At 38.7% G+C, this 23,505-nt stretch overlaps 1 protein-coding gene across 6 annotated transcripts in view; it reads right to left on the bottom strand.

The window, feature by feature from the left end:
• The window catches only part of LOC135089177 (protein C12orf4 homolog), a 116,456-nt gene that overhangs the window by 34,513 nt on the left and 58,438 nt on the right, over window positions 1-23,505 (bottom strand). For 5 of the 6 annotated variants that reach the window (XR_010261407.1, XR_010261408.1, XR_010261405.1 and 2 more), the window contains 6 exons: window positions 16,896-17,063; window positions 15,194-15,306; window positions 14,890-15,038; window positions 14,354-14,524; window positions 13,163-13,229; window positions 695-820 (listed from right to left, as the gene is read on the bottom strand). Coding sequence is in view for 1 of the 6 variants with exons in the window: in XM_063984489.1 (XP_063840559.1) it covers window positions 695-820; window positions 13,163-13,224; window positions 14,350-14,524; window positions 14,890-15,038; window positions 15,194-15,306; window positions 16,896-17,063 (793 nt within the window). In the remaining 5 variants the exon portion in view is untranslated. Of the gene's footprint in view, window positions 1-694; window positions 821-13,162; window positions 13,230-14,349; window positions 14,525-14,889; window positions 15,039-15,193; window positions 15,307-16,895; window positions 17,064-23,505 lie in introns of all 6 variants that reach the window. The other variant, XM_063984489.1, reaches the window with a different exon arrangement.

Here is a 23,505-nt window from a genome sequence, read left to right as displayed (position 1 = left end):
TCATTCCAGATTTCAATAGTTCAATACAGCAAGCTGTATTTTTTTGTCACTCGAACATCTACTGTTCTTTATTTTCTTCCCATCCCCCCTTGTCTGTTTCTCTCCCTCATGCATCTGTAGTACCAAGTTATTTCTGTCTATTCTTTCTGTATTGTTTACTAATTTACTAATTATCAGGTCTCTTCTCTCTTGTAGTGCTGGTAATCCTGTCTCTTCAAGTCTTTCTTCATACTTTAAGTCTTTCAGTTCTGGTACCATCTTTGTCACTATTTTCTGTATTCTTTTCAGTTTCTATATCTTTTTTCTATGTTATCTGTTTTTTGTGTGTGTGTATTTACCTAGTTGTATTTACCTAGTTGTGTTTTATGGGAAAAGAGCTATGCTCGTGCTGTCCCATCTCCACATCTTTTAATATCCAACTTAGCCTTGAATCCATGTATACTTTCTGCATTTACTATCTCCTCATCCGGACTGTTCCATACATCAATATTTCTATATGGGAAACTATACTTTTTGACATCTCTTCTACAAGCACTCCTCTTCAGCCTCTTTCCATGTCCTCTAGTGTCCAGTGTATCCCAGACCATTAAGTCGCTCCTGAATCTGTGTGTGTGTGTGTGTGTGTGTGTGTGTGTGTGTGTGTGTGTGTGTGTGTGTGTAAAGAAAAAGAATATTTTTCATATTAACCTCCTACCTTGGGAACAAGAAACTGCATATTCTTCATCTCAGCACCACCCCATGAGGACATCTCCATCATGAACCCTTTGATGCACTTATACACCAACTCAGCTCGCTTCTGACACCATGACATGGTCATTTCCTGTCAACACAATAAAAGTGAATGAGGTGCTTATTAACATCAATATCTTCCATATATATATATATATATATATATATATATATATATATATATATATATATATATATATATATATATATATATATATATATATATATATATATATATATATATATATATATATATATATATATATATATATATATATATATATATATATATATATATATATGCCTGCAAATATAAACTCAAATGCTTAACACTGAAAGCTGAAATCTTAAAACTGACTCAAAAAACTACAAAAACTTTTCATAAGAAACATAGCTCTTGATAAAAGTTTTTATAATTGATAAAAATTTTTTATAAAACAGATAACAGATAAGAAATTAACATTTTCATATATGATATGAAAGACAGTGGGTATGGAGATAGAGAAGGCACCAGGAGAGGGAATCAACACATAGTGCTACAACTGATGTAAGCAAGACATGGACATGGAATAAAGGTCAAAGATCAATTATTCAGAGAGTGAAGATCAGGTATTTAAGGGTAGTTTTTGGTGTGAATAATTTGTATGATAAAACCAATGACACTGTATAAAAAGCAGGTATGTCCATCATCCCTAATCCAAAGATCCCAAGTTAGAAAAGTTCTGAAAACTACACTTTTTTCATGCAGTGCAACATCTGTGAGTGGCAACATTGGAAGCTATGGTAAAACCATTTTATACCAAGTATTTAAGACACCTTAGGTATTCTTCTGTCTGCTGCTCTGCCTCATCTTTCACAATATTCATCTTACTTCCAAATATATTAATTATTTATTGCTTCAAAATGAATCTGAATACATCAACTTCTTTAATATATATATATATATATATATATATATATATATATATATATATATATATATATATATATATATATATATATATATATATATATATATATATATATTTTTTTTTTTTTTTTCTTTTTCTTTTTTAAGAATAACAACAATGATGTTAGTATAAATGAGTATATACCACAACACTTTCTGAAGTTGCTAAGGTTGTGGTTGTGGTCACTTCCTCTGGCCACCACACACAATTGAAAGTTATCCCTGCCATTCCTATTGCATGTCTTTATATGGTTCACTGTTACAAGAAAGAACTTATCTACAGTGAAAATAATTATCCTTAGAAGAAAAGGCCAATAGATGACTCTTAATTTTACCCTCAAATATGGTTGCTCAGCCATAACCACCAACATTAGTAAAAAGACAGTCCATTAAATCTACTCCATGTTTAAGCAAGAAAGCAGGATTGTTTGAGACACTTGTCACAAGAACAGCCCGTATTTACATCACCAACACAAGGGCAACAGTGCAGCTGTGGTAGATTTTGATGAGAGAGAGAGAGAGAGAGAGAGAGAGAGAGAGAGAGAGAGAGAGAGAGAGAGAGAGAGAGAGAGAGAGAGAGAGAGAGAGAGAGAGAGAGAGAGAGAGAGAGAGAGAGAGAGAGAGAGAGAGAGAGAGAGAGAGAGAGAGAGAGAGAGAGAGAGAGAGAGAGAGAGAGAGAGAGAGAGGCACAGCACAGATGGATTTGGCAGGGCAGTGGAAAGCTAGGTCCCCATCAGAAAATCATAATTTCCTGGCATCCCTGCTCCATGCATCATCAATTGCAGGTTGATGCTTGTGCAGTAATCTCCAGACAGAGATTTACTTTTGCTTTTTCTTTTGGGACTTTTAAATTATACTGTGAAAATGTTCAAAAGAGCTACAGATACCCCTATAGGCTACAAGAGCATAAAAAAAAAAAGTATCATTCACTATCATTAAGTCAGAAAGTTGAATTAGTGGAGAAGCTCAGTCATGGTGTGTTTGTGCACCATTTCAATGAAAAATAGGATGTTGGAACTACAACTGGGAATGATTAAAAGAAACAGAAAGACAAGTTACATAAATTTCAATGGTAGTAGTGACAAAAGGCTAGTGAAAAGCAGGGAAACACTATACATGGCAAAAAATTAAGATTCTGACCAAGTGTTGCTACAGTGGATACAGAACAGAGAAGTGAATGCAAATCTTTGAATGGACTGATGATCATGAAAAAGCAAGAATATTTCATAATGGACTAAGCATTGAGTGAGAGGCATAACATGGTCAGCTGCAGAAATTTAAGAGTAATCATGATATAAAATATCAGAAAACATGTGGTAAAAAAGCTTCAACTGATCACAATGCAGCTGAAAATTACTTCAAAGAATTCATAAAGATAATATTAAATGAAAAGTTTAGTTCTGAGCAAGTTTACAATATTGATGAAACATCTTTGTACTGGCAACATACCTAGAAACCTGTGACAGCATTTGTTGTGAGGTGTCAAAATTTTTAAAGAGTCTATATAAAGATGTTGGTGACTACAGGACTGCAGCATATAATCATTAAGTTGCACTGCATAATGTAGCATTTTAAAATGATCTATATTTAGATTCTACAGCAATATGTCTACATGCTCAATATAAAAAAAAATATTCATATGTGGCTATTATCTACGGAACATGTTTGTGTGTATAGTATTCATATTATATCAAAATAAAGCTGGATTACTAAGGTTTACAGGAAACAAAAAAACAGTGCAATGTACTGCTGCGAAAGGTATATAGAAGCTAAGTGAAGTCAGTGAACTCATCAAAAGCCTTTCAGAAACCTAGTGACTACTCAAAATGTCAGTAAGGTATATTTAAAGTTCTTATGCACACATACATCACTGACTATATATAGATGATGTTGGGAAATACAAGGGATGATTTCTGGAGGAGTGCCTATATATAGTCTCACTGTAATATTTTGTTACATTCTAGACCATCTTTATATAGTCTGGATGATGGCTATGGGTTAAAATGGCTGATGAGAAAGTTCCAACAGGCTTCAAGGATGCTAATGATATATTAACTATTCTTGAGTGTGTTAATGCAGCTGAACTTTTTTTTTTTTATGTAAGAAGGACACTGGCCAAGGGCAACAAAAATCAATAAAAAAAAATGCCCACTGAAATGCCAGTCCCTTAAAAGGGTCAAGGCAGTGGTCAAAAATTGGTGGATAAGTGTCTTGAAACCTCCCTCTTGAAGGAATTCAAGTCATAGGAAGGTGGAAATACAGAAGCAGGCAGGGAGTTCCAGAGTTTACCAGAGAAAGGGATGAATGATTGAGAATACTGGTTAACTCTTGCATTAGAGAGGTGGACAGAATAAGGGTGAGAGAAAGAAGAAAGTCTTGTGCAGCGAGGCTGCAGAAGGAGGGGAGACATGCAGTTAGCAAGATCAGAAGAGCAGTTAGCATGAAAATAGCGGTAGAAGACAGCTAGATATGCAACATTGTGGCGGTGAGAGAGAGGCTGAAGACAGTCACTTAGAAGAGAGGAGTTGATGAGACGAAAAGCTTTTGATTCCACCCTGTCTAGAAGAGCAGTATGAGTGGAACCCGCCCATACATGTGAAGCATACTCCATACATGGACGGATAAGGCCCTTGTACAGAGTTAGCAGCTGGGGGGGTGAGAAAAACTGGCGGAGACGTCTCAGAACACTTAACTTCATAGAAGCTGTTTTAGCTAGAGATGAGATGTAAAGTTTCCAGTTCAGATTATAAGTAAAGGACAGACCGAGGATGTTCAGTGTAGAAGAGGGGGACAGTTGAGTGTCACTGAAGAAGAGGGGATAGTTGTCTGGAAGGTTGTGCCGAGTTGATAGATGGAGGAATTGAGTTTTTGAGGCATTGAACAATACCAAGTTTGCACTGCCCCAATCAGAAATTTTAGAAAGATCAGAAGTCAGGCGTTCTGTAGCTTCCCTGCGTGCTATGTTTACCTCCTGAAGGGTTGGACGTCTATGAAAAGACGTGGAGAAGTGCAGGGTGGTATCATCAGCGTAGGAGTGGATAGGACAAGAAGTTTGGTTTAGAAGATCATTAATGAATAATAAGAAGAGAGTTGGTGACAGGACAGAGCCCTGAGGAACACCACTGTTAATAGATTTAGGAGAAGATCAGTGACTGTCTACCACAGCAGCAATAGAACGGTCAGAAAGGAAACTTGAGATGAAGTTACAGAGAGAAGGATAGAAACCGTAGGAGGGTAGTTTGGAAATCAAAGCTTTGTGCCAGACTCTATCAAAAGCTTTTGATATGTCCAAGGCAACAGCAAAAGTTTCACCAAAATCTCTAAAAGAGGATGACCAAGACTCAGTAAGGAAAGCCAGAAGATCACCAGTAGAGCGGCCTTGACGGAACCCATACTGGCGATCAGATAGAAGGTTGTGAAGTGATAGATGTTTAAGAATCTTCCTGCTGAGGATAGATTCAAAAACTTTAGATAGGCAGGAAATTAAAGCAATAGGACAGTAGTTTGAGGGATTAGAACAGTCACCCTTTTTAGGAAAAGGTTGAATGTAGGCAAACTTCCAGCAAGAAGGAAAGGTAGATGTTGACAGACAGAGCTGAAAGAGTTTGACTAGGCAAGGTGCAAGCACGGAGGCACAGTTTCGGAGAACAATAGGAGGGACCCCATCAGGTCCATAAGCCTTCCGAGGGTTTAGGCCAGCGAGGGCATGGAAAACATCACTGCGAAGAATTTTAATACGTGGCATGAAGTAGTCAGAGGGTGGAGGAGAGGGAGGAACAAGCCCAGAATCGTCCAAGGTAGAGTTTTTAGCAAAGGTTTGAGCAAAGAGTTCAGCTTTAGAAATAGATGTGATAGCAGTGGTGCCATCTGGTTGAAGTAGAGGAGGGAAAGAAGAAGAAGCAAAGTTATTGGAGATATTTTTGGCTAGATGCCAGAAATCATGAGGGAAGTTAGATCTTGAAAGGTTTTGACATTTTCTGTTAATGAAGGAGTTTTTGGCTAGTTGGAGAACAGACTTGGCATGGTTCCGGGCAGAAATATAAAGTGCATGAGATTCTGGTGATGGAAGGCTTAAGTACCTTTTGTGGGCCACCTCACTATCATGTATAGCACGAGAACAAGCTGTGTTAAACCAAGGTTTAGAAGGGTTAGGATGAGAAAAAGAGTGAGGAATGTACGCCTCCCTGCCAGACACTATCACCTCTGTTATGCGCTCAGCACACAAAGACGGGTCTCTGACATGGAAGCAGTAGTCATTCCAAGGAAAATCAGCAAAATACCTCCTCAGGTTCCCCCAACTGGCAGAGGCAAAACGCCAGAGGCACTTTCGCTTAGGGGGATCCTGAGGAGGGATTGGAGTGATAGGACAAGATAAAGATATGAGATTGTGATCGGAGGAGCCCAACGGAGAAGAAAGGGTGACAGCATAAGCAGAAGGATTAGAGGTCAGGAAAAGGTCAAGAATGTTGGGCGTATCTCCAAGACGGTCAGGAATGCAAGTAGGGTGTTGCACCAATTGCTCTAGGTCATGGAGGATAGCAAAGTTGTAGGCTAGTTCACCAGGATGGTCAGTGAAGGGAGAGGAAAGCCAAAGCTGGTGGTGAACATTGAAATCTCCAAGAATGGAGATCTCTGCAAAAGGGAAGAGGGTCAGAATGTGCTCCACTTTGGAAGTTAAGTAGTCAAAGAATTTCTTATAGTCAGAGGAGTTAGGAGAGAAAATGTTTTCTTCACTTACTCTCCTCCTACTGTGACATCCATCTTTGAGACCAAGGAATTTTATGCTCCATGAAGACCAAATACAAAGAACATTTCATGAACTGCATCAGTGCTGCAATCAACAAAGGAGAAAAGACTGAAGACTTCCTGAAGGTACTTAATGTTAAGGATGCCATATATGCAATTCCAAGTATTTGGAAAGATTTTGTGAAGTCAACATTGACAAATGCTTGGCACATATTTTGGCCTGTAATACTACTTGATGAAATTAACCTACAGATGAATACTTTGAATTTTTTTATGTCACTAATGAACAGCTCATGATATCAAAACACATAAGTTACACCAGAACTGCATCAGACAAAAGTGAGAAAATTTTACAGGAGAGTGACACTGAAGAAATGCTGAACACACACAGGAGGAGGCAGTAGACATCTACTGAAACAGTAATACCCCTCTTAAGGAGTCACAAGCACTGGACCAGCAGATGATGTGAACTTTTCAATGACCCTCCCTGAATGTATCCCTTTGTGTCTCACAACACAAGGGGGCAGTCACAGTTCACCCTCTAAAGACAACTCTCTCAACTTTCTTCCTTCACACAATAATTCATGCATGCACATACCTCTCACTCTAAATTTTCAAATTTCAAAATTGCAGATCAAACATCACTCTTGGAGTCCCCATCTGGGGAAAGGACCCCAGATGTCTCCAGGTTGGACTGCTCTTCTGGTATTGGTCCCGACTGTCTTAACAGCCCATTCAGCTTGTTCTTCATTAACTTCTGCAGCATTCATAGCCTTAGATCTAATTTTCAATCTGTGGAGCACTACCTCTCCTCTATTAAACCTCATCTCCTTTTCCTCACTGAAATGCAGATGCCTGAGGCAACTGATAGTAACCTTTTCTTTGATCCCTTCTACTTTTCTATCCTTATTTTCAGTCCAAAGCTGGATGTTGCACTAATGTGTGCAACAGCCTAACTTGTTCTCATCCACATGCTCCAAATCTTCTGAATTTTCTACCATCTTGCTTTGCCTTCAGTGTCACCTCTCACCTAACTCACCTAACTATGAAAATTCTTTGACTTGAAGATATGCAACACTCTTGACCTTTTCTAAACTTATAATCCTCCTAATGCTGTCACTCTGTCTTCTCTGTTGGACACCACCAATCACAACCTCATATCTGTATTTTGTCCTACCGCTCCAATTCCTCCTCAGGATTCTCTAAACCAGAGGTATCTCTGGCATTTTGCCTCTTACCTAGTCAAACTCTACTGACTATGTATCACATTTATCTTTCCTTCTTCCTGGAAGTTAGCTGACATCCAGCTTGTTCCTAAAAAAGTTGACCACTCTAATCCCTCAAACTACAGTCCTATTGCTATATCATTCTGCCTTTTTTTAGTTTTTAATCTATCGTCAACAGAACAATTCTTAGACATCTGTCACCTCACAACCTAATATCTGATCACCAGTAAGGGTTCCATCATGTCCACTCTACTGATGATCTTTTGGCTTTCTTTACTGAGTCTTTGTTATCCTCTTTGGAATTTTGATGAAACTTTTGCTGTTGCTCTAAGCATATCAAAAGCATTTGATAGAGCCTAGCACAAAGCTTTAATTTCCCACCTACTTTCTTATAGCTTTCATCCTTCTCTCTGTAACTTCATCTCAAGTTCCCTTTTTGACTGTTCTATTGCTGCTGAGATAGACAGTTCTTCTCTTAAATCTCTTAACACTGGTGTTCTTCAAGGTTCTGTCCTCTTACCCACTCCCTATTATTCATCACTGATCTAAGCCAAACTTATAGTCCTATACAATCCTACATTGATAATACCACTGCATCTTTCCACATCTTTTTAAGACCTACACTCATTCGGGAATTCAACAGTTCACACAAGGAAGCCACAAAATGCCTGACTTCTGATTTTTTCTAAAACTTCTGAAAGGGGCAGAGCAAATTTAGTGTTGTTCAGTACCTCAAAAACTCAATTCCCCCATCTAACAACTCGACACATCCTTCCAGATAAATATCCCCTTTTCATCAATAACAATGAACTGTTCCCCTCTTCTACAACAAATATCTTTGGTTTGTTCTTTACTAATAATCTAAACTGGAAATTTTACATTTCATCTTAAGCTAAAACAACTTCTATGAAGTTAGGTGTTCTGAGTCTTCTCTGCCAGTTTTTCTCAATCACTCCAAGCTGCTAATTCAGTTCAGGAGCCTTACCCATCCATATATGGAGTATGCTTCACATATATGCAGAGGTTTCACTAATAATGCTCTTCTGGACAGAGTGGAATAAAAAATATTCCATTTTATTAACTCTTCCCCTTTAACTGACTGTCTTTAGCCTCTCTCTCTTCACCAGAGTTGCATCTCTTACTGTCTTCAATTGCTATCTTCAAGCTAACTTCTCTTCTGGTCTTACTAACTGCATGCCTACCCTCCTCCTGCAGCCTTGATGCACAAGACTTACTACTTTCTCTCACCCTTATTCTGTCCACCTCTCTAATGCAACAGTTAACCAGTATTCTCAATCTTTCATCACTATCTGACAAACTCTGGAACTCCCTGCCTGCTTCTGTATTTCTCCCTTCCTATGACTTGAACTCAATTAAGAGGGAGGTTTCAATACTTGTTTTCTAACTTTGGATAATCCATTTGGCATTTTTCTCTGGGGACTGGTACCTCATTGGCCTTATTTTTTTTTTTTTACTTTTTTGTCCTAAGCCAGAGCCCGTCTTCTATGAAAAAAAAAAACCTGCTGTGCATCCCTTGAGTTATGGAGAAATTGCTAACATGGTGTTAACAAATTGCTAACATGGTGAAGAAATAGCCATAGACCATCTAGTGAAAATTGGGGCGTTCACTATGGTCTGGAAAAACTGCCTGATTCTAGCCCATTGAATTTTACAAATAAAAGATGGTCAACTGGAAAAAATATATTTTTATCATTTGTGTGTTATCAAACCAACTTATAAAATATTATGAACACTTTCAGCAGAATGCAAGAAATGTGGCAAAACATGCTAAATACTGTGCATATTATCTCAGGTTTGGGATGTATTATCATCTTGGGATGAATGCTATTTTTTTCCCTCTATATGTTTATTTTATCCATTTAAGTTATACAATTAACATAAAACTATAAAACTTGGTACATATGAAAGAAACAACCATGTTTTGATGCCAAATCTCACCAAGACACTGGTGAAGATTGTCTGTTTACATTGTGTCTCCCAACATCTTCCCTGAGTTGCCTCTTATCTGTTTACATCATATCTTCCATGACTTTCCTATGGTCTGACCATTTTATTCTGACCGTTTGGTCATTGTCCTTTCCAGGGATTTCCCAACTTCCAGCTCTGCCAAACTTGTACCAGTACACACCTCATGTCAGGTACTTACTACAGGGTGGGGCAAATCAAATGCCCGAGTTTTGAAAGGCGCGTGCAACAGCTGTGGTGGTGATGGGAAGATGTGTGTGGTCTCGTTGTGACCGCCAAACCCCGCCGTTTTCAGCATCAGCCATGCCTTGGTCGGGTGAACATCACGGCTTTGCAGTGCACACGTATTTCGAAAATGGCCGTTCTGTCATCACCACCTAGCATGCCTTCCGCCTGCACTTCAACATTCCACGTCATGGTCCTATCCCTGATGGCAAGGCAATCAGGCGTTGGATTGAAGCACTGGAAGATAATGGTTCCACAAGAAGACCTAGGGGTAGTGGAAGACCAAAAACGGTAAGAACACCGGAAAATGTGGCCTTAGTTAAAGCATCTGTCGAACAATCACCAAGACGCTCTGCCTGGAAGCATTCACTTGCATTGGCCATGTCTAACCGATCTTTAAGGCGGATATTGTGTTACGATTTATCGTTCCATCCATACAAAATAATGATTGTTCAAGAACTGAAGCCTACTGACTTTGAAAATCGCAGGAATTGCTGCCAGGAAATGTTGAACCATATCCCTGAACCGTCAACTTTTTTCAGCAGTGATGAGGCCCACTTCCACCTTCTGGAAGCGTGAATAAACCAAATTGTCGTTATTGGGCTGAAAAAAACCAAGAGAACTTCACCAAAGACCACTCCATTCCCCTAAAGTTACTGTTTGGTTCCAAATTTGGGGTAATTGGACCTTATTTCTTTGAAGAGGATGGAAGATCTGTCACTGTCAATTCTCAACATTATCTTGCGATGTTGAACCGAAATTGGAAGAATTAAGTGAGGAAACAAATCTGGGAGACATCTGGTTCCAACAAGATGGAGCAACAGTCCACACTGCTCAAGTTGCAATGGTCAAATTGCGACAGATGTTCCCAGCACGCCGAGTCTCTTGAAGGGGTGATGTCGAGTGGCCCCCACGCTCACCTGATTTGAGCATTTGCGACTTTTTCCTGTGGGGATATCTCAAGGAGAAAGTGTTCAGAGGTTGGCCACACAATTTGGAAGAATTGAAGATGCGAATTCGGGAGGAAATCGCTGTAATACCCCTTGAGATGTGCCGAAGAGCAGCTGAAAACTTCAGACATCGCCTTCAACAGTGCATCGCTACAGAAGGCCACCATCTTCCTGATGCCATCTTCAAAAAGTGATCACACAAACGGCATTGTATACTGATTTGAATAAAACAACAAATTATTCTGTAATTATTGTTTTACTTTTCCTAATAGCCTATCAAAACTCGGGCATTTGATTTGCCCCACCCTGTACTTCAAAATTAAATGGAGTTGTAGTATTACACTATAATCCTCTAAAAAGTTAAGTTAATGTAGTATATGTTTATTTTTTTTGTGAAAACTACATTGTTTTTTTGTAAACACCACAATATTTGGCAGAATTTCCTCCCAGCATTGTTATGTCTCTGAGCAACTCAGTCTGATCACACTGTCATAGTGACTGTGTCAATCCATCAGTCATTTCCTCTCACACTGCATATGAGAGAGAGAGAGAGAGAGAGAGAGAGAGAGAGAGAGAGAGAGAGAGAGAGAGAGAGAGAGAGAGAGAGAGAGGAGAGAGAGAGAGAGAGAGAGAGAGAGAGAGAGAGAGAGAGAGAGAGAGAGAGAGAGAGAGAGAGAGAGAGAGAGAGAGAGAGAGAGGGAGTGAGGTTATCACTGACACTTAGGTTCTAATCTGATAATTTGCCCAGCACTAGGTCTGGTAGTGTCAAAGGCCAGAAAATCCCTGGAAAAACAACTCAGGATAAAATGGTTGCTGCTTTCTTCTTCGGAAATACAACTCATCCTTTCAGAATTTGGTTCTTCTTTCATAACACAATCGTGAAATCAACCACAGCACATGTATAAGACCTGGGTTTGACAACACTACAAACTCTTATCTCCCGCCTCAGGTTTGTTGGGTGTTTTGGAGAAGTCGATGTGTCTGATATTGGCCAGACCTTTTGTCTAGGCAAAAATTTGGCCATAATAATACCCTGGCAGCACAAATGATAACTGCTCAAGTCTTTTGGGGATTTGCCAGATAAATCATTAGTCCCCACAGAACCCAGTGAAAAATGTTTCAAACTAGATATGTAATAGGAGACTAGAAATAAATGTGAAAACACCGAGAGCCTAGTTGCGAGTATGTAGCTTATAATAACTGATGCGTAGAGTGTACATCATCAGATCTTGTGGATACCGCTAGCATGAATACTTAAGATTAATGTTTTGTAGCATATAGATACAATACATCAAGATGTATCACAAGAGGCAGTTTTAGAATATGCATCTCCAGAAAACTGTGGGAGGAATGACCGATCCCTACATTAAAACAGCCAGCAATCACTGGCAAATTGACCCATAGTGAACACCACAATTGCTGGGCTTGAACGATGCAAATTTATCAGTGAGCAGGAAATTATGTCAGTGTATTTAATTACAGAGGGACTGCTAGCTAAAAAACTGAAATTGATAAAGCAGATAATGGATACTCAGCAGGTGCTTCATGGCAATGGCAACAGTGACACCAACAATTCCCCTTAGACAACATCAACCCGTTAGAGACAGTGCAGCATGACATGACAGCCTTCAGAGATGCAGCAGGGAGTGGCAGCCCAGAAAAGAATATGCACATTTGGGTGATGGTCAGATGATTTCAAGTTTTATCTAATGGTTTTAACAACTAAATTTCCCTTGCAAATAATGTTTAAGGAATATCATTATTCCAAAACTATATTATCTATTAGTGTATTTCTCTATGAAGTGTAGTGTTATTTTGTGTCAATCATATTTTTTCTCTCCCTGACCAAAGTACTCAATGAATAACCTGAAAAATCTTAAAAAAAAAAAAAAAATGTTTTCAGATTAGGGATAGTGGACCTGGTTGTTCTGATAGTTTGGTCATATGGAGATAACACAAGAAAGTGAAGTGGTATTGTAATTACATAAAGGTGGTGTGGTTACCATGAGTGTGCAAGGACAATGTTGGAATACCTGAGAGTGGAAATGAATGGGAGGTTGAAGAGGATAGAGTGTGTAAGAGTGGAGTGTAATAACAGGTAATACAAATGGAGATTTTCTATTATGACCATCCCTAGAAGAAATTCTAAGAAATTAGATTCCATTAAACTATAAACAATATATCCAAAGATGATGCCGTAATCTGAATACAAATTGCAGCCCAGCCAATTGTTCAAGTGGACAGGTTGCTACACAGAGAAAGATTAATTTTGACAAGAGTAGAAAGTTATCAATTTTCCATTATTGCCTAATATGTAGGGAATACACTCAAGATGTCAAAGACAGACTCACCTCTGACATACTATTAGTCAGCAGCAGGGGAATGGTGAGGGTGGTGATGTCCCCCAAGACAGGCAACCTGTAGCACAGGTCACACCTGTATAAGTCTATTTATCATCAATGGTTTAGGGATGAAAATGGCTCTTTATACTTAAGTGTGACATCCCATACAATCATTGTACCTACCTGTGTTACAGGATGTTACAAGTATAGGTTATTCTAAGTGGAAAATGTTTTATAAACATATACAGTCTGAGGTTTTCTTTATCCATGGTATGAAATTCAAGTGTGGGCGGGCAACAGATACAATGGCCAGATAGGCAGGTATCCAGGTCGGAGAAGCATCATGCCCACATGCTTCACATTACTATAAGTGTATGGCACTGGCAGCAGTTTTTTCTCTCAAAATCATGTAGTACAATCTAAATGCATTCACTATCACTGTCTTGGCATAAATCTGCAAGTGATTAGCTCATAGCCTCACTCCTTCCCCCCTCCCCACCTGGTCAAGCATGGTGCCATTTAGCTTATTGTTTTATTTATCATTAATTATAGCCACAATATCATTATGTAATGTTTATCAGTAAATCACTAGTCCATTAATAACACTCGTCTCATAACAGGATATTGTAATGCCCCAAAACCTGTAGAAATGATGTTTGAATAACTCACAATTTCATCACCAGACATCCAGAGTCAACACCTCCTGCCATGGATAGCCAAGCCATTCCATAATGGCTTGAATTCCATAACACAATTAAACAAAATCTCAAAATGCATACAAACAGAATATTTTCCACTTAGAATAACTTGTAGTTTCACCACAAGTAATATCAGCAGAAACTTGTGTTACACCCTGTACAGTGTTTATAGTTATAACAGTTCCCTACATTCTTGCTAGCAGTTTATATGCTTATATTGGTCACCTAGTGGCAATTCATCAAACTACTCAACTACATGCAATTATTTAGGAAATTAATAATAATTCTGCAAGATGGATACTTAATAATTACAATCATTAACAGAACTTGTTCAGTATGCCTAACTATGCCTGTCTTTTCTGACTCTAGTACACTGACAGAGAGGACTTATCATATGAAACTCCTCACATAATACAACACAAATTAATATAATCAAGTGGTGCCATCACAAAAAAAACATTTCCTACTTCTAATAAAAAAAAAATGTCAAGGGAGATCCAACCTTCAGGACATTTCGCAGACCAAGAATGACTGGATGACGAGAATTTATGTCAGTTGTGTGGAGAGTGTCATCCACCACCATGTGGAACATCACATGTACATCTGCCAGATTAGAGTGTCTGGTGATGTAGAAATCTCCAGCTTTCAAGTGCTGAGGGACTGGAGGGGGAGGCTGAAAAGTAAAGGTAGAGTGAAGTTAAGTAAAGTAGTCATAAAGTAAATAATAAAGTTAAGCAGGGTGGTACACCAAATTAATGATGAGAAAACTGTCATGACAGAGAAATCAATTAGTATAGATAACTGGATTAAGTACAAAGAAACTACATATCAATATGATGCAGGACAAAAGACAAGAAAAAACTATAAAGATAGAAATAATGAAGCAGTTAGATGGGTTTCACCAAAAACTGGATGAAAAAAATAAAATACATTAGAATAAAAAGACTACAGGATTCAAAGAGTAAATGCAAGGAGAGTATTTTTTGTTGAAGATAAAGATAGATACACTACAGATTACACCCATCCCATATGACTCACTGGAGCATCCTCATCACAGTCATACTGAGGAGGTGGGTGATCTCGTCGCCACTGCACCACTTGTGGTACTGTATTACGCACCACCTCCAGCTGGTCCTCTAAGTCAGGGAAATGGAGTTCAGTGGACTTTCTACACACACGTCCAAAGTCTGTAAAACAAATGGGATGTTGCTCTGTTTTGCTCATCATTATTCCTTATTATACCAAATATCACTGCCTTTAATCAACACAAAACTAGACTGACAAATATCATATTATGTGCCTGACTTTCTCAGCATCAGTAACCTGGTAAGAGAGTTGTTACCCCGCTTGATGCCAGTGTAAGTGTTGATGCGGTCATCAACAAGCAGCACCAGGCCATTCAGGTTGTGAGAGTACAGGCTCATTGATGTTTGGATCCTCTGAGGTGGTATGTCACTGAAAATTACTTCTGCTAGAATGGGTGAAGCTGGATAATCTGGCTATACTCCATAATTATATTAAATTAATCATCAATAAAAAGAATCTCTCTCTCTCTCTCTCTCTCTCTCTCTCTCTCCTCAAACACATGCACATAGTGCAGCAAAGAACTTCAGACATTTACTTTCCAATATCCAACCTTTTATAAGAAAAGTATGTACAGTACTTCTATAACCCTCCAGTACACTTACCTACCTTGTATCATATCTAAATGTTATTAGAGAAGATAGAGGGAAGGTAAGGGACAGAATATGGAAGCAAAAATGACAATAAGAAATTAAAGAAAAAAAAAATGGAATATGTAATATTACAGGACACACACACACACACACACACACACACACACACACACACACACACACACACACACACACACACACACACACACACACTGAAGTGGATTGAGATAAAGTTAGGTCAAGCATGAATGAGGAATAGAAATTAGGTGATAATATGAGGCGTCCTGCATTAGAAGGACCACTCATGCCACCCTACTGAATTCGAGATAACTGTGTATAGCACACTATTGAGGTTTTAACTTTTGCCTGGGAGTGGATGAGTGTCCCGTCAGTAAGGTAAAATATCTTTACAAGATGAGAATAAAATCTACACAAGAAGAGAATCATTTCTACATCTAGTTGACCATCAATGCAAGCCCAACAAGCTGCTGAGCAATATTCCATGTTAGAAGGGTTGCCCATCCAGGATGAGTTACTGTTATAATTCAGAACATTTGGAATTAATTCCTTTTGTTTTGGTGTCTTTGCTGAGACAGAAAAGACGTGCTCAGCTTTTCTGTTGTGTATTAGTAACTGGATGAGTGACCCTTAAGCAGTTTCTTCACCATTTTTCTACTTCATGCTATTGTTGATATTGTTATTTTTTTTATATTTATATTCCAATATTCAAAATTTATCATCACAGTTAAGTTACTGATAAGTTCACAGTACCCCCAGATCCAGTGCTTGAGACCTCACTGGGAGTAATAACCATTTTGGCAGCTGTCTACTGCCTGCTACAACTCTATTCTCTGTTTCAGAGAAAGGCTGTTTGCATGCATCTATGGGTGTAGTATAGTAACATGATGTATCTATATATAAAGTGCATCATCAGGCTTATAAAGATTTATAACAAAATATAAAATATTAAGTTAAGATTTGTATGAAAAATATAAAATGAATATAAGATAAGATGACTAAAGTAAGAGAGATAAGAATATCAACACAAAACAAAACCAAGGTGACTTATAAAAGAATAGGGCCCATGAACACATAATATGAAGCAATAAAAATAACAAGTGAACCCATTACTGGAAATTATTAAATAATATCATCATGGGCAGTCTCCTGAATCCTTGAAGTTTTACAGCTAATTTCTATTGCAATGAATAAGATCCCTGCATTTTTCTTTTGTTTTGATGTTACTCTGCTTAAAAAAAAAAAAAGGACTTATTCTAATAAGAAGAGGAAAAAAGAGACAAAAAAGAGCAATGTATAGATCGTGAAGAGATTGAAGAGATGACAAAAAGCCAAACACAGACACTTTACCTTAGATCAAGGGTCAGGTATTTACAAAGCTGGAGGGCATCTGCAGATAGGAGCCTTAAGTTGTGCATCTGCTTCATCTGTGCCCCAAGGTGGATGGTGAAGCTTTCTTCCTGACTGGGCTCACTACTCTCCACCAACACTGATTCTGTGTCACCTTTGATAAAGTCTCTAAGGGTTGGTATGAAGAAATGTATGTACCATCAGATATTATTTTTGCTCAAGTTTCTACTTTAAAAAAATCAAAGCAAAAAACATAATTTCTAACGCATAATTAATTTCAAAGTCCTTCAATTCAAACAACTTCCCATTCGAAAAGGGTTGACGAACAAATTTTGTCCTCGAATTCAAACACCCGTTCAAGTGTCGCCACTCAGTCAGTCCCCTTTCCTTCTCCTCCTACTTTCCCTGCCCCTCTACCTCTTCCCTCCCCATATCCTTCCTCCCTCTCTCTCTCTCTCTCTCTCTCTCTCTCTCTCTCTCTCTCTCTCTCTCTCTCTCTCTCTCTCTCTCTCTCTCTCTCTCTCTCCTCCACTTCCTTGCCCCATGTACTACCCTCCTTCCCCACTTCCCTTCCTCCCATTCTTCTTTTCCTCTCCCTTCCTCTTTTGTCTGGTCTTAAACCTCCCTCTCAGTCATCTCCCCTCCCCCTTACCCATCAGAGGTAAGGGATTAGGGAGTGATACTCCCTCTCCTCCCCCCACCATATTCATTCTATGTTATTTTTGCTTCATCCTCTCTCTCTCTCTCTCTCTCTCTCTCTCTCTCTCTCTCTCTCGAGAGAGAGAGAGAGAGAGAGAGAGAGAGAGAGAGAGAGAGAGAGAGAGAGAGAGAGAGAGAGAGAGAGAGAGAGAGAGAGAGAGAGAGAGAGAGAGAGAGAGAGAGAGAGAGAGAGGATGAAGCAAAAATAACATAGAATGAATATGGTGGGGGGAGGAGAGGGAGTATCACTCCCTAATCCCTTATCTCTGACAGGTAAGGGGGAGGGGAGGTGACGGAGAGGGAGGTTTGAGACCAGACAAAAGAGGAAGGGAGAGGAAAAGAAGAATGGGAGGAAGGGACATATGGGGAAGGAGAGTAGTGCATGGGGCAAGGAAGTGGAGGAGAGAGAGAGAGAGAGAGAGAGAGAGAGAGAGAGAGAGAGAGAGAGAGAGAGAGAGAGAGAGAGAGAGAGAGAGAGAGAGAGAGAGAGAGAGAGAGAGAGAGAGAGGGAGAGAGGGAGAGAGGGAGAGAGAGAGAGAGAGAGAGAGAGAGAGAGAGAGAGAGAGAGAGAGAGAGAGAGAGAGAGAGAGAGAGAGAGAGAGAGAGAGAGAGAGAGAGAGTGGGTGGGAAAGATATAGGGAGGAAGGATATGGGGAGGGATGAGGTAGAGGGGCAGGGAAGGTACGAGGGGAAGGAAAGGGGACTGACTGAGTGGCGACGCTTGAACGTGTGTTTGAATTTGAAGACAAAATTTGTTCATCAACCCTGTTCAATTTGGGAGTTGTTTGAATTGAAGGACTTTGAAATTAATTATACTTTAGAAATAATGTTTTCTCTCTCTCTCTCTCTCTCTCTCTCTCTCTCTCTCTCTCTCTCTCTCTCTCTCTCTCTCTCTCTTGAGAGAGAGAGAGAGAGAGAGAGAGAGAGAGAGAGAGAGAGAGAGAGAGAGAGAGAGAGAGAGAGAGAGAGAGAGAGAGAGAGAGAGAGAGAGAGAGAGAGAGAGAGAGAGAGAGAGAGAGAGAGAGAGGATTTTAGTGCGAAATAGAAATTATGTACACTACATCTGTTTTCAAGAGGCACATTTTTGTTGTCCAAGATCATGCTTGTCTTTGAAATGCAATCTTCAGCAAAACCAAGATGGCATTTTTTTGTCACCAAGATTTCGGCAAACTTGCTTCAAAGACGCCAGTTAGAAACCAAGACTGAGCTCTGAGAAATCCGTAGCATGCTCCTGAGGTGTCTTGGGGTGATCTTGACGTGTAAAAAAGAGGCAATAAGTCGGCCCCCAAAAATTAAGTATTTCTATTACTGATGAAAATAAGTAATTCATAATTTCTTAAAGACAATAGATGATATATTATCTCAAGAAGAGAAAGATAATGTTATATTCATGGCAAGATAAGGACAGATAAGGAGTTAAACATGAATTATATTATAAATATGAAGTATTTCCTAAGCAATATAAATTTTCTCAAAGAAAATAGATATATCTCAAGAAGAGAAAGCTAACGTTAGGTAGTCTAGCAAAAGGTAAATGAGAGAATATAAGAAGTTAAGTCAGCAGTGCAGATAAGGTAGAGCATATAAGGAGTTAAAGATGAATTATGTTGTGAATATGAAACATTTCCTAAGCAAATTTTTTGTAGTATAATATGACAATATACCCTATTTGACCTAACCCCACCAGCAGGCCCAAGAATTTGTTAAAAGCTTTGATTAAATGGAAATTGGGTAATTTTCTAGTTCTTTCCTGGCCTTATTGCTGATCTATCCTCTTCCATTATTTCACATGTACCTTTAGATACAACTAAAACATCAATGTTTTTTGTAGTTTTTTATAAAAATACATACATGATTTAAAATTCTCATTTGGCTCTCTCCATCTGTTTTTTCCATCGACACCAAGGGGTCAAGACTGTGCTTTGAAGCCAAGAGTGATCTTGGATGTCAAAAACGCACCTAAATCTGAAGACGCCAGGAACTTTTAATGACTCATCACTCTGAGGCTGGTGTTTATTTACAATGGCATTTTGCGTAAAATTTTAAGGTCATTGTTTATCTAACTGATGTATAGGATGACCCAATTTTTTGTATCTTTTTTTGAATGATTCAAGTGTCATCCTATACGCCAAGATATACAGTACTTCATGTTTTCTTTTACTAAATCTTTTTTTCTGTAATTTAAGTCATTTTCATTCAATTCACATTTATGACACAACATAAATCCATAAAAAATGGAAAAAAAAGGGGGGTGGATTTTGGGACCTGGAATAGTTTAATTTTTTTTACATTAATTTAAATGGGATAAATTGCTTCCCAGTTCAGACATTTCTAATTTGAGCAACCCAAAAGAACCAATTAAGTTAGAATCCCAAGGTACCACTGTGTGTGTGTGTGTGTGTGTGTGTGTGTGTGTGTGTGTGTGTGTGTGTGTGTGTGTGTGTGTGTGTGTGTGAGTGTGTGTGTGCATTTATCTAGTTGTATTTACCTAGTTGTGCTTTATGGGAAAAGAGGTATGCTCATGCTGTCCTATCTCCATATCTTTTAATATCCAACTTAGCCTTGAATATATGTATACTTTCTGTATTTACTATCTCCTCATCCAGACTGTTCCATACATCAATAATTCTATATGGAAAACTATACTTTTTGATGTCTCTTCTACAAGCACTCTTCTTCAGCCTCTTCCCATGTCCTCTAGTGTCCCATGTATCCCAGACCATTAAGTTGCTCCAGTCCACCTCCTCTACTCCCTCATATGCTTTATATATTGCAATCAAGTCTCCCCTTTCTCTCCTTTTTTCCAACATTGGTAGATGTAGCCTTTCCAGTCTCTCTTCATATGACAAGTCCCTGATACTTGGTACAATCTTCATAGCTGTTCTCTGAACTCTCTCCAACTTCCTTATATCCTTTTTCTTGTATGGCGACCACACTACTGCTGCATATTCTAGTCTAGGTCTTATCAGCGACATGATCATCTTCCTGACCACCTCTTCATCCATATATGCAAAGGCCTGCCTTATTCTTCTCAACAAGTTATAGGTTTCTCCTGTAATTTTACTAATGTGTCTCTCCAGGGTCAGGTTCCCAGTCACTGTAACACCGAGATCCTTTTCCTCTTCTGCTCCACTCAACCTTACACCATTCAACACATAATTTCCTTTTACTCTTCTTGTACTTTTTCCAAATTCCATTACCTTACACTTCTTTAAATCAAATTCCATTTCCCATCTATAACTCCACTCTGATATCTTGTTCAGGTCTTCTTGTAACGTTCCATAGTCCTCTGCACTCTCAACTTTCTTCAGCAACTTTGCATCATCCACAAAAAGGCTCATGTAGCTGTTCACACTCTCCGTCATATAATTTATATAGACTGCAAACATGATTGGTGCAAGTACTGAGCCTTGGGATACTCCACCTATGACTTCCCTCCATGATGATTTTTTATCTTTTACCACCCTTCTCATTTCTCTGTTTGTCAAGAAATTTTCCATCCATCTCAGCAGGCCCCCCCCTTAGCCCACCATTATGCTTCAACTTCCACAACAATTTCCTGTGTGGCACTTTATCAAAGACCTTCTTCAGGTCTAAATAAACACAATCAGCCCATCCATCTCTTTCCTGCATTATATCCACCACTCTAGAATAAAAACTCGGTAAGTTTGTAACACATGATCTCCCACTCCTAAATCCAAATTGTTGCTTTATTATCACTTCATTTCCTTCTAGGTACTGCATCCATTTATCCTTCACCAATCTTTCATACATTTTGCACACCACACTTGTTAGAGACACAGGTCTATAATTTAAGGGCTCCTCTTTACTACCACCTTTGTATATTGGCACTATGTTGGCTCTCTTCCATTCAATTGGGACTGCTTTCAATTAGGGAGCTTTCAATAATATTATGTATTATCCATGTCAACTGCTGATTGCACTCTTTTAGTATCCATCCTGACACTCCATCAGGTCCAGGGGCCTTCCTAACGTCTAGTCCCTCCATCTGTTTCTGGACATCCTCTTCAGTCACTTGGATTTCCCCCAGATCCATTTCCTCACTCATCTCACTCTGCCACACAAATGTTTTCTCTTTTGTGAATACTGATTGAAAACTCCTGTTCATTATCTCTGCCAATTCAGCTGGATCCTCACACATTTGACCATTCACCTTCAATCTGTTTATTCCTTCTCTATTTTTCATTTTGCTGTTCACATATCTGAAGAATAGTTTTGGTTCCTCTTTGCATTTGTCCATAACATCTTTCTTGTAATTTTTCCTTTCTTCTCTAATAACCCTTACATATTCATTTCTTGTAGTTGTGCAGTTTTGCCATAGCTCCTGCGTATTTTTCCTCCGCCATCTATTCCATGCCGTTTCCTTCTCCTTCTTGTGTGTGTATGTGTACATAATATATATATATATATATATATATATATATATATATATATATATATATATATATATATATATATATATATATATATATATATATATATATATATATATATATACACACAAGATGTCACAGGAGGAAAGTCAAATATCTCAAAAATAAAAGATCAAGTCATTCTAAGTTGGGAGTATTCTATAGTCATATGCTCTTAATGTCATGGTTTAAAAGCTACAGGACATTTTAATATGAATGCACTACAAACTGGCAAGGAGGGGTGAAGGAGAGGGTGGGTGCTGGCATCATGAGAATGTTACGTACTTGATTACAAATCAAGGTTTTCATTAATAAAGATATAACTGAATTCATTCAAGAATGTAGTGTATTGTTTAAGCAATACATAAGACATAATGAACACCACATGATAACAGCAATCATGTGGACGTTGTGGGACAACCTGTGTGCAGACACTTACATCAATGCACATTCATATTTAAATGTCTAGCAACTTCTAAACCATGGTGCTAAAAACATCTGACCGTAGAATATATTTGACTTAAAATGATTACATCTTTCACTTCTGATAATACAATTATACCTTAAGATTTAAACATTCTTCATTTCAAACCCCCAATTCAAATAGGGTTAGCGAATAAATTTTGTCCCCCAATTTGAACACAAACACCTGTTCAAGCAACACCACTTGGTCACAAGTCCCTTTTGCGTTCTTCCTCTCCCATTCCTTCCCCTACTCCCCATTCCCTCCCTCTTCCTTCCCTGTCCTTTTCACCCATCCCTCCCCATTTCCTTCCTCCCTCTAACAATCCCACCCTCTCTCTCTCTCTCTCTCTCTCTCTCTCTCTCTCTCTCTCTCTCTCTCTCTCTCTCTCTTCCACTTCCTTGTCCCATGTACTACTCTTTTTCTCCATATGTCCCTTCCTAACATTGTTTCTTTCTTCACCCTTTCTCTTTTGTCTGGTTTCAAATCTCCCTCCCTGTCATCTCCCCTCCCCATTACCTCTCAGAAATAAGGGAAAAGGGAGTGATACCTCACTCTCTCTTCCCCTCATTCATTCCATGTAATTTTCACTTCAACCTTTCTTACTCTTTCTCATTCTCATATATTTCTATTTTCATTCTCTATCAGTCTCATTATATTTAGCAATCCTCAAGATTGTTCTTACTTTCAGAGAGAGAGAGAGAGAGAGAGAGAGAGAGAGAGAGAGAGAGAGAGAGAGAGAGAGAGAGAGAGAGAGAGAGAGAGAGAGAGAGAGAGAGAGAGAGAGAGAGAGAGAGAGAGAGAGAGAGAGAGAGAGAGAGAGAGAGAGAGAGAGAGAGAGAGAGAGAGAGAATTTTTGTGCAAAATAAAAATTGTGTACACTACAACTGTTTTCAAGACTGAAGATGCCAAGAACTTTCAGTGACTCATCATTTTGAGGATGGTGTTTATTTACAATGGCATTTTGCATAAAAATTTAAGGCAATTCTTTTTCTATCTGACATGTAGGACAACC

The sequence above is a fragment of the Scylla paramamosain genome, chromosome 32 (genome assembly GCF_035594125.1).
Source record: "Scylla paramamosain isolate STU-SP2022 chromosome 32, ASM3559412v1, whole genome shotgun sequence".
NCBI lineage: Eukaryota > Metazoa > Arthropoda > Malacostraca > Decapoda > Portunidae > Scylla > Scylla paramamosain.
This window is presented reverse-complemented; position numbering and strand designations above follow the sequence as displayed.